Genomic DNA, 19,910 nt, shown 5'->3' with positions numbered 1-19,910 from the left:
AAGGTTCACTGGAAACTACTGCTGAAAGGTTGCGGTAAATTGTGAAAAAGCCCATTTCTAATTCTTTGAAAAGCGCTGTGCACATTGCCAATGTTATGTTATGTTGTGGTACTGTTTCACCCCCTTCTTTTTTAAATACTGCAGTAAACATAAGCACAGCTTTTTCTTTTATAGGACATTTCAAAAGACTTGGTCCTGCTACATACAAATTGCACATTTGGGATGGCACTTATAGGAACACAGCAATTACTTATTAGGCACAAAATGTGTGAAAGTGGACAAGCATTTACATGTCACTTCATAGCTTTAGTAATTGGTTCTCGACTTCCTTGTTTATGGCAAATTAACTTCTAACAGTCTAGCACTTCTTCCCACCCCGCTCCAGAATTCTTTAGTGCTTTTCATGAAAACACAACAGAGGAAAGGTTTAGTCGCACAAAAGACCGCCACAGCTGCAGTGTCAAGACAAATTAGGCAAAAGTAAAGTAAATGTGGAAAACAAGGAAATAACGTATTGTGAGCTACGGGCAGTGTCATAATTACATTTTAGGATAATGACTTTTACAGACAGATTAGCAGGCTTTTATTTTTCTTTTCAGCTTAACCCCTCATGGAATGCATTTGGTAGTGAAGCGTAGGACATTTGTGTCCCATGACAACCCCCCCCCCCCCCCCCCGCCCTGTTTAGAAGACCCCATTTTCATCCAGGTACAGATGGGCTCAGGTTGAGCACAGATCCAAGAGCTTCAGTCACACTATTACTGTGTGCGTTTTCATGTGTGTCCCGAGTAAGGCACGGGTTTACATATATGCAGGTGCAGTTTGCAGTCCGGTGTACTGAGTGTTGTGCGTTTCTGTTCATTGGTTTCAGATGCAAATTTTTCCCCCTGAATCCACACGTGAACTGGACCCAAACACACACACACACACACACACACACCAGGTGGGCTTTTTGTTGCAAAATAGATATACTAGGTCTCTCTTGCAATTAGGGCTGCTTCACACCATGAATTGCACAGGAAGGCGCTGTGTTCTTGTGCGAGTCAAATGTGATCGGGGTACAGCAGTCATTTGAATGGGCTGAAATCTCGCCAAACAGCACCAAAAGTAGTGCATACGCTACTCTGAAAAAAAATGCACAGCAACCAGATTGCATGACACTGCTGTACCATCCAGTGCAGGAAAACAAAACTGCATGTGCTACAGGCATTTAGGGTGCTGTTATGTTAATACCGACACTCACTGCAGATTGTCAGTGCAGTTTCAACATGGTGTGGGATAAAAGTGCATGGAATGTGGGTTTCCCCACAACTCATTGAGGTGTGAATTGGCCTTAAAACATTGTTACCCATCTACTGTTAACTGTTAACCATGGGGGGGGGGGGGGGGAATTTAGTTTCACTTTAAGGCAGCCCATTCATTTTCAATAGAGTGGCAAACCTCACACACACACACAAAAACACCCCACAAAACACCCCCCCAATGCAGTGCATTTTTTATGAAATGGAAGTATTCCATAAACTCTCTAACAAGTTACCAATACTTCTAGTCTGTTCTCCCAGCTACAGTACCCTCAATTTCCTTTATACTTACCTAGCGGGCATATTCTTCTTGAGGCTGGGTTCACACAGTGACTCGCAGCAGGAGTCCGATGAATTCAGACCTGAAACGGACCAAAAGACGCAAAGGACACCTGTGCAATTTACGCCGAAACTGCTGTGGAGGTGTGTGAACCGGCCCCATAGAGGTCCTGCAAATAATTTGGCATCAGCTACAGCCATGCTTTGAGGAAATTAGTGGAACTCCACTCTCTCAAACAACTTTGACCGTTTTTAATCTTTATTCTGCTAGCATTAATAAATATATCATTAATTAAATTGCTTTTGTTTTGTGGTGCTCAGATGCAGTGTCGTTCCACTGTCACTACTTTTGAGTCTCATGGGATGGGATAAATATTTCTCTACATATTGGATTTATGTAGTGTCACCATTTAGCCATGCACTCACCCTTATAGATGGGCTTATAAGAAGTTTGTGCTTTGAAAGGCTCAAGTTTTTTTTAACATTCCAAGCATGAAAGTAAAAAAAAAAAAAAAAAAAAAAACCCAAACACACCCCAACTTTTGGGTGCTGCTCCCCCCAGCACCCCCAATACTTACCTGAGCCCCATCTCGATCCAGCAATGTGCACAAGAGCCTCAGCTCTCCCTCATTGGCCAATTGTAAATCACAGCCAGTGATGAGAGAGGAGGAAGGTGTGGAGCCATGGCTCTAAGTGAATAGACATGCAGAGCCCCAGCATGCGAACAAGCTGGATTGGGTGCCCCCATTGCAAGCTGCTTGCTCTGGTAGCACTTGGGTGGAGGGAGGAGCCAGGAGGGCCAGGAGTGCCAGCGAGGAATCCGAGAAGAGGAGGCTCGGGCTGCTCTGTGCAAAACCACTGCACAGAGCAAGTAAGTAGAACAGGTTTGTTAGAACAAAGCAAATTCAGGCACCTACAACTGTGAGATGAACCCAACACCTTTTCACAGGTCAGCCTGTATCTTCCGATTCCCTGCAATCAGCAGGGTGCCAAGGCCCAATCATCTGCTCTTGTTCCAAGGTAGTCTGCTATACGAATAAAGGGGCTGCAAACTAAAGATGTTCAACTCCAGCCAGGGCTCACCTCCACTTAAAGCTATACCCCCCAAGGTGTTTTAACCACAGAAGGGCACAATCATGGGGAACCTACAACTAGTGCTTTAAAAGAATAATTATTATTCATAATAATAATAATATGCAACTGCATTATATATCTGGCATCCAGCATTATTAGCCTAAAATAGTGCTGTAACAAGGACTAGAACATAGGTTTCCTACCCACAATATCCAGGGAGTTCCACATTCATTTTGCAGAGTCCACAGCCCTATAAGGCTTGATGGCATTTGCAATTCAATATCTGACTGCAAGTCAAAGACTGGATGCAAAAGAACTTCCCCTGAAGTGTCCCGTGTCTCCCCGAGCTACAGAGTGTGCGGCCTACACCACCTGAGCGCTTCTGTCAGGGAACGAGCAGCCCTGAACTAGAAAGATTGTGCTACTGCCAAGTAGTGACTAAGATAGTTGTTACTAGAGCCAAGGCATGCTCACAAGCAAGCATTATTCTATGACAAAATGCAGGAATAATGTAAAGCATCAGAAATGTGCAGATTGGACATGCTACAGGAGGCCAGCTATGACCTAAGAGCTCGATAAATGAAAAAAAAAAAAATAGAATAGAAAAAAAGGGGGGCATGCCAAGCCATTAATTCCTCCATGGCAAAGCTACATGTTTAAAAAGGAGAACTTAATCAAGGCCCAGGATGAAGGGGCACTCCTGGGGTGTCTGAAGGGGCACTCCTGGGGTGTCTGAAGGGGCACTCCTGGGGTGTCTGAAGGGGCACTCCTGGGGTGTCTGAAGGGGCACTCCTGGGGTGTCTGAAGGGGCACTCCTGGGGTGTCTGAAGGGGCACTCCTGGGGTGTCTGAAGGGGCACTCCTGGGGTGTCGTACAATTCATGAGCCATCCCTACAAAACATAACTGGGCCTTTACCAGCTTCAAAAGCTGCGATGACGTGACAATAGCACACCCTGTCCTTATCTAGTAGATTTCAACTAACATTACAGCACAATTCACAGCTGCCGGGAGAAAACAATTCACTGTATGAAATAAACTAGTTACCACTGAAATTGGCTGCCTCTGTCCTACAGATGGCTCTCGTCATTGGAGGTGCTAGATGACATCAAGAGATGCTCGGAGACATCTGTTCTTTGCCCAGCGGAGCACATTCATTGTATTTCACAAATTTACGTCAATTTCCTTTCATTTGGGAGAAGGCAGCCTTAAAGGCCATTGCTAAAAGTGACATATGTTTTGCAGCCATGGGACAAAATCTGGGGAAAAGATCAATTATTGCACAGCAACTCCAGCTCGTAAAAACGTTGCCCCTTTATCAGCAATAAATATCTCGGCCTTATTTAGAAGTTTAATAAAGAGCAACTAAACCACGCGGCTTGTAAAAGAAAAGGGAAGTAGGCCATTTGCCATCCACAGTCATTAAAACTACAACAATAAGTATGCTTACAGCAAAACTACTCAACTGTGAAATACATTCACTGTAGTATATTGTTAAACATTGAAGGTCATAACAGGAGAAATAGCAGATTGTTTTAAAGGCAAACTGCTGGTTCATTAAGTGCTCAGCACCGTGAATATGAGGGGGCTCCTTTAGGGTAAAGAGGCACTGACGATTTTATTGCATTTCAAACAGTAAAAACAAAATTGCATAATAGAAAACCATAGCGTGGGCACATCTTAAGCTGGCCATGCACAAGTCGAAAATTCAGCCAGATCGTTCGAATTTTGATCCATGTGTGGCCAAACAATCTACCGATCAACTTTGTTTATTCACCCTTTAGGTTTATTTCCACTGGATCAGCACCGCAGGCAATAGGCTCCAGCTCTGATCTGTGCATCCCGCTGTCAGAATACAATTCCTGCATGGAATGGGATTGGGTACGTTTTTCATTCAACCTGCAGACCGAACTTCCCCTTTTAGCAAGCCAGATCACCATTTTTATTGCAGTTGCATTCTCCCTTTTTGTTACAAAACTTTCACTTTAGGAGGGGGAGGGTAATGTGGTCATTATGCCTCTCATTTACTTATTTTTTTTATTTTTATTTTTTAAATGAACAGACACAGTGAGTGAGCAGTATGAGGACTCATGCGTCTATTCATAATGGAAGGGGAAATCAGTCACGCGTTTACCATCTTTTTAATTTGAACAGGAAATGCTCTGTATACAGCTTTTTGCTGTTGATTAGTAAGCACTGGGCTGCAGAGAGAAAGACAAAAAAATAAAAATAAAAAAAAAAGGTATATAATATCCCATCTGATTGGATGTGTTGAATATAGATAAAAATTATTCCAACTGATATACCAGACACAAGGAAGGGAATTTGGACAGATAGTTAAAATTGATTTACCTTTTTAACTATAATCAAATTAATCGATCACATCTTTGTTTGCACTATGCAAGCTCATACACTGACCACCTGAAATACAATCATATACATTGGCAAAGTATCCCAGTACTAGTGATTGATAATATTCTGCCCTGGCCAATCAACTGTTTGACCGAATGAAAAATCAGAACGTCATGGCTAGTCGATCTTTAAAAGAAAAAAAAAAAATTATATTATAATTGAGAATTATACACACATTACACCCACCTCAATCAAAATTTAGACAGATAGAGGTGCGTGGTCACCTTTAGGCTCCATTCACGCTTGTACAACTCCATAGTAGCCCGACTTTGGAATTAAACGCAACTTTATAGGGGTAAGCCTTGAATGCAACTTTGGCTTTGACCAACAATAATGGACAACTGTTGCACATAAAACATTCAGGTATGACTTTCATGCAACTTCTGAGGGTTGGACCAAAGTAGTGCAGGAATTACTCTGAAGTTGCTGTAACTTCAAGCTGCACATATATGAAGGGTTATCACTGGGACACATGGGGTACAACTTGTCATTCGACTTTGATGTCCAAAGTTGGATGACAAGTGTGAATGGACACTTTCTTAAAATATCTACATTTTCTGGGCAGATCAAAGCTACTCATTAATTACTAAATCATGACATTCATGGTCTTCACTATAGAATGTAAAAAAACAAAAAAAAAAGGGTGACGTGCACACTTAAAAGTGGTTGTAAAATCATATTTGATGCTTGTACCTACAGGCAAGCTTATAATAAGTCTTACCTGTATGTACAATGAATATCTCCTAAACACACATCATTTGGGAGATCACCACAACGTAGAACGCTGTGCTGTGGTCATGACTCCCATACATAAGTGTGACGTCATCACACCCCAGCCATGCTGGAGCACGTGGACCTGGCAGCAAGACCGGGTGAAAATGGAAGCAACTGCAGCAGTAACAGCATGCCAGAGGGCGTCATTTAAAAAAGGCAAGTCTCTCAAAGTGCTAGAATGCAGAGCATACCAAAACAGTACGACATTAACCTGCAATGTTTTTTTTTTGCCCCAAATACTACCGCTTTAAATCTCTCAATGACAAACCAGCTTAATTAAAGAGTATGTAAACCCCAACAATGAACGTTTCTAGTTTTTTCCCCCTTTTGGTCTGTTCTCTCACAAATGCTTTCAGCAGTATATGTGTTAAAGTGTAAATCCCCCTTGATCCTGCCAGAAATCTAGTGAGCAGCCATCTTCCTGTACACTGCTATATAGTCCTACCATCTTCTGTCCCATGACACCACGGCTTCTCAGTAGCTACAGTAACCTTAAGTGTTGTCACCCTAGGGGAGGGGAAAAAAAAAAAAAAAAAAATGGCACGACCACACACACACACAAAAGGACTAGTAAAATTGCAGCAGAATAAAATGTTTGCTCTTGGTTTAGATACAATTTAAAGCGGAGGGCCCACTTACCTGTCCAGGCGCCCGCGATGTCGGCCGCCCGAGGCCGACCCGTCCCTCGGCTCCCGGCGCCGCCATACCTTGTAAGGGAAACAGGCAGTGGAGCCTTACGGCTTCACTGCCCGTTTCCTACTGCGCATGCGCGAGTCACGCAGCACTTTGTGAATGGGACGCGCTGTGTTCTGGAACACACAGCGTGACCCATTACCCAGAAGATACCGCGACGAGGAGAGAAGACCAGAAGATCTCAGCCGAGGAGGAAGAGGAAGATTAGGATTATGTGCCTAGCAACAGGCACTTCTGGTAAGTAAAAAAAAAAAAAAAAAAAAAATATGTTTCATTTTTTTTTTTTTGTAATTTTTAAATTTTTTTTTTTTCCAGGGTGGCCCTCCACTTTAAAGTCTTTAAAAGGAGAAGTGCAGCCAAAGCTCATCTGGCTGAACTTCTATTGATCACAGGAGGTTGTTCTGCACTCCTGTGTACCCCTTTTTTTAGCTGAAGCCCGCTGCCTTCTGCCGCCCAAGATTCAGTCCAATCTCAAACGTAGATTACAACAATGATGGGATCCATCAACAACCCTGGACCGAAACCTGGCTCAGCCTCCCCGCTGAGAGCCTGAACCAGACGCTCCCACGCCCTCCAGTTAGAGTGTGCGCAGGGGGAGGTCAGAGCAGACAGCGGTGACTGACTGTCACCAGCTCTCTGCTCATGGAGCTCTGAGGACCGAGTGATGGTCTTTGTTTGGTTCTCAATCTTAGAGCTGATGGGGGACCGACGCTGCACCCAACCTAAACTTCTCTTTTAAATCTGAATTCATGACAACCACTAAGGATGCAAAAAACCAGCAGACTCTATAGCGTGGATATGCAATTATCAGACCGCCAGCTTTTGCAGAACTAAAAGTCCCATGAGGCACAGCAAGACTTTGACAGCCACAAGCATAACACTCAGAGGCAAAAGCATGTTGGGACTTGTAGTTTTGTAACAGCCGGAAGTCCGCTAATTGCAGATCCCTGCTCTATAGTGTTAGAAATAAAGGCAGGGACTTGCAGCTTAGAATTACAGATGATCAGGGGTGCTGGTGTATTACCAGCTACATCTCATGGACTCTGGTCCCATTTTTCTCTCTAGCTAGTTTGTAAATTACTGTTGGGCTTGCAGCCAACGGTAGTATTCTAGTCTTAACCTTCCTGAATAGTAATTGAAGCAAAAATAACCTTTGACATGTTCTCAGAAATTCAGACAATACGTCCTTTTCTACCCTGAGATGTCACCAGCTTTCATTCATTAAAAAGGTGGAACAAAGACAATGCAGCGACAGAAAATGACAAGCTCTCCAAGTTTCAAGGACAGCTGGGCTCTCAGTGAGCAGATATCCTACACGATTCCCCATGACCGAGATTATTCACCAACAGAGGGAATGGACATTGAGGCTTTAACAGAACTTTTACAGTCTATTAAAACGGGATTAAGCTCCCTTTGTGACATCATGACCTTCTCTGTCCTTTCAATGACAAACCTGGAAATCATCAGGTTGAACAACATTTTATAGTAAAGTATTGGATTGACCTGTTCTACTTATAACTACAGAGGTGAAATACCATCAGTAAACACAAGGGGCAGAATAACGACAGCACAGAGTATTTGACCATCACAGGACATGTTCAGCTGGATAAAAACTGAAGCTAAGCTGGCCATTTATTTCATTGCAATTCTATTATGTTTTGTGCAGGTTATCAACCTTTAGGCTAGTTTGCCATTCAGAGAGCTTTAACAAGGCCTGTCTGAAGCAAGTGTAGTCAAAGCTTCTGTCACTAAATAAAATGGTTAGCTTACAGCCCTGTTTACACGTAGATTTAGCTTTGCTTCTAAAATTATATCCCAGGTAGCTTTAGTTGTGCTTCAAAGCCTCAATAGAAGTCTATGGCAAAGCTCGCTTGAATCACCACTGAAGCAATAGCAAGGTGTGAACAGGGCTGTAAGCTATTTTATTTAGTGACAGGAGCTTTGACTGGCGTTCAGAGAGCTTTAAAGTGGAAGTAAACCCACTTTTTTAACTTTTACCTACAGGAAAGCCTATAATAAGGCTTACCTGTAGGTAAAAAAAATATCTCCTAAACCTGTACGGTTTAGGAGATATTCCCCTCGGTATGCGCCGCTGACTGCAGCGGCGCATGCGCACAAGGGGGTTCTCTCCGCGAAAATCCGGCAGTGCTCGTCCGGCCGGATTTAAATCTCCCGCGCGCATGCGCGGGAGTGACGATATCGCGGCTCCGGCCACTCACAGCGCCGGAGCCGCGATACCCGGAAGAGACGCCGAGGGAGCATGTCGGCTTCCTCGGCGTGGATCGGGCGAGATGTCGGGGCCTCGTTCTAAGGTAAGTATTTCATAATGAGCTAGTATGCGGTGCATACTAGCTCATTATGCCTTTTGCTTTGCAGGTTTAAAAAAAAAAAAAAAAAAAAATGCGGGTTTACTACCGCTTTAACATAGTCCTTCCGAAGCAAGTGTAAATTAGCCCTAAAAGTCAAATTCTAGGTATGAATATTTTTGATAATTGGGCCAAGCCATCAAAGTAACTTCGGATCAGCTTTGGCATGTTCATACTTTTCTAGGGGGGGAAGCGCAGAATAAGGTTCCCTTCACACTGTTGTCCAAACATGTCCTCCTGTCCGTTTCAGGCGGACCTGATCCATCCCTCCATATAAGAGGCTGAGGGGGGTCTGATGACACCCACCACTATCTGGTCAAAACAGATGGATGAAGGACCTATTGCTCAGCTGTCTGGTGGATCAGAGGGAAAGGACAGGCAGCCTTGCTTCTATCTGGTTGCCCCATAGATGAGAGCAGGCTGTGTCAATGCCTGCTCTGCATAGCGGAGCGGACACGGACCAATCATCTGCCTGTTCAGCAGAGAGATCCCCTGCTGGACAAGCATATCCCACTTCAGAGGCACCCATGTGAAAGGGGCCTTACTCTAGTAGCTGCCGCTATTACTCTTTGCTCTCTTCTGAACCCTGCACCAAATAGCTGCTGCCCTGCTACATAGTAACTACATCGTTCACTCTGCACAAGCCCCACCTCTTTACTTTGTCCAATCAGAGAATGTCTTGCATGCACTGATAAAATGCAAAGTGTGCTCTCAATGATACTTGTGATAAACATGGCAGTGACCTCCCTGCGGTTACCAGGTAGTAAAGCTGCTTGGCACGGGATCCTGAAAACAAGGACCACTGTAGTAGCGGCGACTACTACATCGATTCTCGGCTTCTACAGGGATGGAACATTCAATTATGCAAAAAATAATATCCATACCTAGGACTTGACCTTTAAGTGACAAAATAAAAAACCACCTGAAAATATATATATATATATATATATATATATATATATATATATATATATATATACACACACAGGGGTTGACAAATTTGCTTGGAATCTAGGAGCCAGCTAAAAAAGTTAGGAGCCAGGTCCGTGACGGCGATCTGGACCTGTCCCTGGCCTGACATGGAGACGAGTGAGGGGAAGATAGCCCCCAGCCCCCCACCTGTCTCCAAGTCATTGCCCATAGCTCTTAGAGGGACATTTTTAAATTGCATTTTAGTGTAAATATGAGATGTGAGGTCTCTCTGACCCCAGATCTCATATATAAGAGGACCTGTCATGCTTTTTTCTATTACAAGGGATTTTTACATTCCTTGTAATAGGAATAAAAGTGACACACATTTTTTTTTTTAAAAGAACAGTGAAAAAAATAAAAATAAAAGTTAAATAAGAAAAAAAAATTGTTTTAAATGCGCCCTGTCTTGCCAAGCTTGCGTGCAGAAGCGAACGCATATATGAAAGCGGTGTTCAAACCACACATGTGAGGTATCGCTGCGATCGGTAGAGTAAGAGCAATAATTCTAGCCCCAGACCTCCTCTGTAACTCAAAACGTGCAACCTGAAGAATTTTTTAAACGTCGCCTATGGAGATTTTAAAGGGTAAAAGTTTGTCGCCATTCCATGAGCGGGTGCAATTTTGAAGCGTGACATGTTGGGTATCGATTTACTCGGCGTAACATTATCTTTCACAATATAAAAAAAAAAAAAATTGGGCTAACTTTACTGTTGTCTTTTTTTTTTTATTAAATAAAAAATTTTTCCCCAAAAAAAGTGCGCTTGTAAGTCCGCTGTGCAAATATGGTGTGACAGACAGTATTGCAATGACCACCATTTTACTCTCTAGGGTGTTAGAATAAATAATAAAAAAAATATATATATATAATATATATATTTATATTTTTTTTTTTTGTTTAGGGGTTCTAAGTAAAGGGATGGAGAAAGACTGGCCCATTAGCATTGTTGGTTGTAATTCCAACGGCCACCACAAGAGGGCGCCAGATTCCAGAAGGAACCATAGGATCACAGAAGGCCTCAAAGCCGGGGGCTCAATTACCGGCCGCCTGCGGCGCGGCCCGACGCGATCGCGCGCGGGGGGGGGGGGGGTCCACGGAGACGGGATACCCCCAGCTATGCTGCCCCAGGCGCAAGGTCGCTGATTCTAGTCGCCAATGCGACCGGGTTTTGTCGAGCACTATATATATATACACACATACACATATACACACACACACACACACACACACACACACACACACTCTCTCTATCTATATCAGGTGAATACTACATTTTCGGGTCCATAAATGTTATTTGGCGCACCTCTATTTTTCAGCCAAGGAAGCTGCCATCTTGGCTTCTGTTTGATCTGCAATGGCCACGATGCTGCGCATGTGATCATTTATGACACCGGTCATTTGATGGTTTGACAGCACAAGAAAATGTGACAATTACATTCCCGGCATGACTGGAACATAAAACTGTTTGAAATGATGGGTTGAGTTCTACATTGAGAAGTAAGAGGACAAAATCCTCTCGGATCGTTGATACCAATAACTCACGCTGTCTCCTAGCTCCGAAGAATGCACAACACAGCCCCATAATTAAAGCAGAGGTAAACCCATCATTTTTTTTTTTTTTTAAACTTAAGTGTTACATCCCCAGCATGCCAATGGTCACTTTGGTTGAGGACACAACCAAACTGTCAAACCATCCAATGGCTGGTGTCATAACTGATCACATGCGCAGCATCATGGCAATTTTAGATTAAACAGATGCCAGCTTACTTGGCTGAGAACAATAGGAGGGTTCACTTCCACTTTAAGAATGAAGAAGGGTTTGATGCGTTTACGAACACACCGATTCACAGGTCATGTAAAAAAGCATCGTGGCATAGTGTTCCATGGCTTTGGTTCACATCTATGCGTTGCGATTTCGGTGCGCGTGGACTGCAGATGTGATGCAAATTCCTATGGTACAATGCAAATGTTATCCTCCTAGGCTGCAAGTGAACTTGCATTAAACTCGCAGCACACAGTTTACATCTCTGCAAATTGTTTAATGCCTGCCTCCTGAAATGCATGGTAAATTCACACCTCACACAGGAGGGGGAGGGGGGGGGGGGGGGGCACATTAGTGTGAACCTAGGCTGGAAGCATTATTATACCCAAAACTTAAAGTGGTTGTAAACCTCCGACATGAAATATAAACAAGGCAGATCCCTCTCTAGCGTCTACTTGTCTCTCTCCAGGGCACAAAGTGTAATTTCTGTCTGCTGCTTCATTCCTCCGCTATCAGCACGAGTCACATCCCACAAGTTTCCCTGACACCAAGTGATAAAAAGGTGACAAGGTAGCTGTCTGAGTCAGCTCTCCTTACTGAGCGCTGCAATGTAAAATTTCAGACCTAAAAATATCTCTTGATTACAAGACAAAATACATCTCACTAATACAGACTCTCAACCTTTCAACAGAGGAACCCTTGAAATAGCTTTCTGGTCTTGAGAAACCTTGGCTAAAATGACTATATCTACAACTCATGATACATTAGTGTGATGGTCAGTGGGAAGACTGCTCCTTATACTTGTGGTCATAAAGATCAACGGTGTCAGTGGAAATTGTTTATTACTCAAGGAAGCCTCAAAGACCTCTGGATGAACCCTAGACTTCCATGGAACCCTGGTTGAAAACTACTAACCTAATAGAAGACACTTATTAGAGCAGTCTCTCAACACAGGGGAACCCTTGGGAGAAAAAAAAAAAAAAAAAAAAAAAAAAAAAAAACTTATCTAAGAGGCAAATATTGCTCAAGGAACCCCTAGAACCCTCTGGAAGAACCCTAGGCTTCCATGGAACCCTGGTTGAGAGACCCTGTATTGGAATGAGGATCCAAAATTTTAGAACAAAATACAGTAATAAGTTAGATTTGTATACAAATATGCTACTAAAACAAGAGGGAAAAAATAAAAATAAAAAAACCCCACAAAATATTTCATTGCGAATCTTACCCAAAAGTGTGCATGGCAATTAACCATCATAGTCCGTTCAATTAGTTCATCTGGGCACTCAAGGAGATGGTGCCCTGAGACCACGCCGGCGTTATTGAGCAGCAGAAAGACATCGCCGACTTCCCGTCGCACCTTTTCAGCCGTCGCGTAGACGCTCTCTCGCTTGCCTACATCACAAGTGTACGTATAGACCTGGAGATTGGAGCTTGGCAGAACCTCTTCTTCAACAGGATTTCCCGCTGTAATAATAAAGAGCACAGGGTAAAGACCGGGGTCACACTTCAGGGTTTTCATGAGATTTCAAATCGTATTTATTTATTTTTTTGGGCATTTTAAAGCTTGATCGTTTTTCTTTTAAACAATGCAGAGCTAGTTACTAGGAGGAAGAGGAGACTTAACATTAAATCATGGCGCTCCCATTGAAGTCTATTGGGGCCAAAAATGTGTGATCACGCCCCCCCAAGAAATTGCTGTACTTTTTAGAAGTGTTGAGTGACAGACAGTATGACTCAGATGTGAGCAGGCACAATAGAAAAACATGGAAACCTCATGGCAATTGTTGAAATTAGCCTAATGCTATACAAATAGATTGTACAATCTTTAGATTTACCAAAAGTAATGCAATATAACAAAAATAAAATTAGACAGCCCAACAAACCTGTACCTAATCAGGCAGTTCCTGCAATATACACACACACACACACACTTGTTGGTAGATCTATAGAGATTGTACAGTCAGGTTGTGTAGTATATGGGCAGCTTAAGGGTTCCAAAAAAAAAAAAAAAAGATATATATATATATATAATTTTATTTATTTCAGATTTTCTTCTGGCCAGAAGCATGGTAATCCATTGCTGTACCAGCGTCCAATCATCAAAGCTACTATACTATTTACTTTAGTAGTAGAGCACTGCTCATTTCTCCAATGATGTCATCTGGACGGGCGCATGGATGAAAAAACGCACAGCTTTAAACATTACACTAATAACAGATGTAGCGGGCATTTATTTATGCAAAAAGGAACGGGATCTCATCCAAAACAAACTGGGACTGTACTTTGATCAGATAAAAGACAATACGCAGCCAAACCAAGTGTTGTGTAATGTATGAGCAGAGCCGGGTAATGGGTCTTGTACTGTATATCAGAAAAGATATTAATCGTTGAGGAATGCAGGTGCCCCAGCCAGCACGACGTACACCGGCAATTCACCAATCAGCATCGATAATGGAGGATTTACACCCCGGCTGTGTCTGCTCTGCAAGGCATTACATATGAAGATAATGTACCCCGGGCAGTCCCACCTCGTCCACCTCCCGGGCACAGTCCCACCTCGTCCACCTCCCGGGCACAGTCCCACCTCGTCCACCTCCCGGGCACAGTCCCACCTCATATACTGAGCTCAGTATGAACATTACTGCTGGGAAGATCCCGGAAGTGTGGAAGTCTATGTACCGGAATACCGCTGACACCTAACATCATGTGAGCAGCTTTCATGGCAATGTGTGTACCGAGATCCGAAAAACATTCTGCTGGGGTTTACATAGATAGGACTAAATCTTATAGTTGAAATCACTTCTACAACCATACTGTATAGAAACTGATGGGGGTCAGAGACGACCCCCCCCCCCAAATCATCAAAGTAAAACACAACTGACCAATCACTGTGAAGGGACTTTGGATCATCAGACTGACATTCCTGTACATTACACATACAGATCAGACCCTGCAATGTACTATAGAAAGAACTACACCGGGGACAGTCCTGGAGCCAGGGACCTCTCCAGAGATTACCAATTCCCATCAGATGTCCCAGCACGAGTCCTGATCCTTGATGTCCTATCATTAATCCTCCAGATCATAGCTGTCCAATTCTTAGTCCTGATGCTTGTTGTCCCCATTATTATTAGTCCTAAACCCAGCTGTCCCATCACTAGTACTGATCTCAGATGCCGATGCCCCCCCCCCCCCCCCCCATCATTAGTCTTGATCAGCCCCAATCTAAGATGGAGATGTCCCATTCTTAGTCCTGAGCCATTGTGTCCTCATTATCCTTTATGTTCCATTATTATAAATGCCCCTCGATTCCTTCTAACCCCAGCTGCCCCCATTTTTTAGCCCCAATCCTATATGTCCCATTATTCCCAATTCTAGATAACCTATTCTTAGTCCTGATTCAGCATGTCCTTATTCTTACTGATCCTAGATGTCCTTGTTATTAGACCTGCACCTAGCTGTCCCACGTATTCCTCCCGATCCTACCTGTCCCATCATCAATCCCAAATTCTAGATGTCCTCATTATTCTTCCTGATCCTAGCTATCCCATTCTTAGTCCTGATCCCAAATCTCCTCATTATCAGTCCTGATCCCAGCTGCCCCATTATTACAGATGTCCCTGTCTTAGTCCTGGTCCAACATGTCCCATTATAAAAATTCTGAATAATAATAAAAAATAATTATTCTTCCTGATCCTAGCTGTCCCATCCTCCCTTCTGATTCTAGATGTCCCCTTCTTAAATCCTGGTCCAACAGGTCCTTCTTATCCCTCCTGATCCCAAATGTCCTCATCCAGTTCTAGATGTCCTTGTTATTAGACCCGAACCTAGCTGTCCCATGTGTTCCTCCTGATCCTACCCGTCCCCATCCTCATTTTTTTTTTTTTTTTTCTGATACTAGCTGTCCCCTCACCAATCCCTGATGTCCCCATTATTCTTCCTGAGCCTAGCTATCCCATGTGTCCTCATTATCAGTCCTGATCCTGGCTATCCCATCATGTCCCTTTCTTAGTCCTGGTCCAACATGTCCCCATTATAAATCCTGAATAATAATAATAATAATAATAATAATAATTCTTCCTGATCCTAGCTGTCCCATCATCCCTTCTGATCCTAGATGTCCCATTCTTAAATCCTGGTCCAACATGTCCTTATCATCCCTCCTGATCCCAAATGTCCTCATCCAGTCCTAGATGTCCTCTGATTACAGAGCTGAGCGCTGTCCATACAGGGGTGTCCCTAGGATGGTCGGGGTGTAGATGGGATAGTCGGTGTTATGTATGGAGGGATCTCTCCTGTACATAGACTAGGGGATCACACATGTACAATCAGATCGATGCTGGAGGGGAAGAGTTGGTGAAAGTTTTAGAGCCGAGACCTGTGTGCGATCTGTGGTGTCCAGAGATGGGTGTGTGTGTAGTGATCGGTGTAGAGATCGGTGTGTGCACAGTGATCGGTGTGTGTGTGTGTAGAGATCGGTGTGTGTGCATAGTGATCGGTGTAGAGATCGGAGTGTGGGACTCACCCCTGAGGGCGTCCTCGGCCTGGAGGTCCCGGTAGATGTGTCGGACCATGCCGGCGGTCTCCTCGTTGCTGTCGGTGTTGATGTCCCATAGGACGAGCTGTGCCCGGCGGCGGGCGAACTCCAGAGCGAAGAGTCGCCCGAGGCCGCTGCCCGCCCCGGTGATCAGACACACCTGGCCGCTCACACTCTTCTCCTTGGGGCGGACCAGCCACTTGGCCCCGGCCAGCACGAAGGCCCACAGGACCTTGAAAGTGACGAGGAAGAACTCCAGCACGATGTTCATAGTCCCGGTGCGGCGGGTGTCGGAGGACGGGTTCCGGTGGGTGTCGGAGGAGTAGCGGAGGGTGTCGGGGTGAAGTCAATGCTCGGAGATCCTCACACTCCCTCCACCCATGTCCCGTCCGCGGTGCTGTGTGCCGGGAAGAGCCGTCCCCTCCCGTCTGACCAATGAGGAGTAATGTTCCGGGGATGGCGGCTGCAGACAAGGGGGCCCGTACTCTGCATGTTGTGGCCCCGGGATCGCACTATATACCCGGCACCGTGACTCCGCACAGCCCCGCCCGCTACATCCCGCACACACTCAGCGTACAGGGGGCGGAGCCTACGGGGGAGGAACAACGCCAAAACTCCGCTCTAACTCCGCCCAAAACTTCACATGCCGCCGGGGGGGGGGGGCGGAGCCCTGCCAAACTCTGGGCTAACTCCGCCCACAACTCACACTCCGCTACTGCCGTTGTCTTGTCAATTAGGGTCCTCCATCAGATGCTGTCCTCTGCGTACTGCGCATGCGCAGTACACAGGAGCACAGATTCCGAAAATTGCCGAGGACGAACGGCGCCTGCGCCGTGAGTCCAGGTTCTATCCCCACTATCCAAGTGGACATAGAGTTAGAATAAAAAAGAGCCGAGCGCAGCGAGGCCGAGCCCGAAGCGTGGCGAGCGAAGCTCGCCCGCGAGGGGCCCTCTAAAATTCTAAACCCTATGTCCGCTTGGATAGTGGGGCTACCTCCTCCACTCACGGCGCAGGCGCCGTTCAGCTTCGGAGATTTTCCGAAGCTTCGTCTGCTCCGTACTGCGCATGCGCAGTACGGAACGGACACATATCGATGGCCGGACTCTATTAGGCAGAACACCGTCACATTCACCGATCAGATGACACCAGGTTTACTCAATAGTTACCCAGCACCCTGCGTTGACTCGATCTGGTCCCCACAGCACACAGAACAGGGAAATATAAACTGATAAATACCCTTTCTTATCAGCAGTCTTGTGCCTTCTACCAGAAAACCTCCCAACTTTTTGAGATGAGAATGAGGGACACCTATCAGCAAAAGTATGCAGGCATAGGATACACCCCTTGCCACGCCCCCTTAAAGGAGAATCGTTCAGAAAAAACAAGATTGGTTGATCCATGGGCGTGTGCACAGGGTGTGCAAGGTGTGCCTGGGCACACCCTATTCACCCCGTGTGGTGCAGATTCCCCCTGTTTAGACCTCTGATATTCCACCAAAGCCCCCTACTGGGGCTCCTAAAATATTGTAAAAAAAATAAAATTCTAAAAATAAAAACTACTGACACCACCCACTGATCTACTAACACCGTGAGTCTGTATACAGAGCTTTGGGGTGCACACCCTAATTCTATAGGCTGCACATACCTATAGGCTGAACCCACAAGTGCTCTTTTATCACTATTATTCCCTTTATATTGGCCTTTGGAATTTACAAATGCAGCAATTTAGAAATCAGATGAAAGGTTTAGCTCTGAAAAACACTTTTTGAAAGAAAAAAAGTGCATTTTATATACAACTATATAGACCAAAATGAGGGACAAGTAAGGAAGAAAGAGGGACAGAGGGACATTTCTCCAAATTCGGGACAGTCCCTTGAAATCCGGGACAGTTGGGAGCTATGTATCAGTGTCTGGTTAAAGCTTGTTTGGCTGTACGTCTCCTGTGTATCACAGTTTGTTTTGCACTCCTGTGACCCGCTTTCAGCAGAGAGAGGGCTGAAGTCCGCTCTCTGCTGACATTACAGAAGTAGGTCCAGGCACCACATCATCTGGATCCGCCAGATCCCTGGACTGACACCCGGCTCAGCCTCTCAGCGATACCACTTTTTTAAGACTGAGTACAAGTACCGATAATTTTTTTTAAAGTACTCGCTCATACCAACACTTTTTTTTAATGTCATGTGACAGTGGCACTAATATGCAGCACTGATGACGCGTGGACTGTGTCATTCGTTTTTTCTATTTTTTTTTGTTTTTGTTTTACACTTTTTTTGTTATTGTTTCTTACAATTATTTCTTTTTTTGTGGGGGGGAGGGGGTAGGGGGCAGTGTCAGTGTTTTTTTAAATTATTTTTACAATTTTACTTTTAAATATTTATTAAACTTTTTATTTTTTCACAGAGGGGGGTGGCTTTGGTGAGCTATTAGGGGTCAGCTCGCCTTTGAGACAAAGAAGGGGACTGAGGACACAGATTCCACAGTCCCTTTCTCAGCAGCTTCAGCTGCACTGAACATTAATGGGCTGGAGACAGCGGCTCCTCTCCATTCAAAAACTGAAGCATCGTAAACACAGTTTACAGTTCTCAGTTATGAATGCACAGTCGGTGATCACTGACTCTGCATTCAGAAAAGGAAGGAACCGGTAAATGACAGATTTGCCGACTCCTTCCTCCACTCTCCATACTGTCAGATCCGGGACAAGGGGGACTGGAGGAGGACAGATGGTGACCAGAAGAGTATGGAGGGGGACTGGCGGAGAAGCACACAGGGGGACCAGAGCAGCACAGAGGAGGACACGGAGGGGTAACAGAGGACAGACGGGGGTGATCGATGCGGTGGTGGGGGCTGTAACAAGCACAGAACTTCCTGTATAGCTTTCAATAAAGCAGCTGAAAGCTGCGGGGGGTGGGGGTGGAGAAGTGGCTGTTTATTGTACACTTTTTTGTATTATTCAGAGAACACTATATATAGCAACCTGCTATAGCAAGTGAAGTCTCACACATTGGGCTGTGAACGGTGGGGGCAGGGCATAGCTCCAGTTCAGGGCACGATTCAAGTCATCTAGGTGGTCCCTGGGTATACATTTGGGGGATTTAGAGCAGAATGCTGTATATGGTGCCTGTACTATGTGTGCAGTCATTTATTTTCCTTAGGTGCCCCATGATGACGTCCTATTGATGACGAAACACGTAGGAAGGAGGAGCGACGTACTGACGTCACAGCTACACGCTTAGTCCCAGAAGCCACGGGCTGTTTGCGAGGCTGGCCGGCTCGCTTTTTATGCTGAAGTATTTCTACATTTTGTAAGTGTCCATTTGTCTATTTTTATTACAATAAATGTAAAAGGGTTTTTACGCTATGTGAGCCTTTGTTGTTTTCTGGGGATTTTACACCTCATTTGAACTGACCTACCTGCAGACTATTCTCATTGAGGCTGAGGAGCCCACTGTGTGCTAGAGAGATCCCGGGATGGGGGTTACAGTCATCTGCTTGGTGTGGTCCCCTGTAGTAAGGGACCGCCGTGTTCTGGTAAGCGGCAGCGATTTCTGTGCTGGAGGGCTTTTTCACTTTCTTTGGAAAATTCAGCACTATATCACCTTTAAAGAGTCACAGATTCTTCCACGGATTTTGGTTTTCGCATGTCTTGGTTTTAGATTATTAAACGTGATCATCACTTGTGGACTTTTTTTCACTTATTCGCATCAATTGAGTTTGCCAATTTGAACTCAAATGTAGCTTTTATTAT

General features: G+C 44.7%; 1 protein-coding gene across 1 annotated transcript in view; it reads right to left on the bottom strand.

Moving 5' to 3' along the window:
• RDH10 (retinol dehydrogenase 10) overlaps window positions 1-16,747 on the bottom strand; it is a 30,887-nt gene extending 14,140 nt beyond the window's left edge. The window contains exons 1-2 of the mRNA XM_077492879.1: window positions 16,155-16,747; window positions 12,855-13,093 (exon numbers count right to left, since the gene is read on the bottom strand). Of these exons, the coding sequence (XP_077349005.1) occupies window positions 12,855-13,093; window positions 16,155-16,437 (522 nt within the window). The 5' untranslated portion in view covers window positions 16,438-16,747. The remainder of the gene's footprint in view (window positions 1-12,854; window positions 13,094-16,154) is intronic.
• Between the last annotated feature and the right edge of the window lie 3,163 nt (window positions 16,748-19,910).

Source organism: Lithobates pipiens, unplaced genomic scaffold (assembly GCF_037356315.1).
Source record: "Lithobates pipiens isolate NorthernLeopardFrog02 unplaced genomic scaffold, aLitPip1_a1.2 Scaffold_19, whole genome shotgun sequence".
Taxonomy (NCBI): Eukaryota; Metazoa; Chordata; class Amphibia; order Anura; family Ranidae; genus Lithobates; species Lithobates pipiens.
Note: the sequence above shows the minus strand (reverse complement) of the source record. Positions and strands in the feature narration are given on the sequence as shown.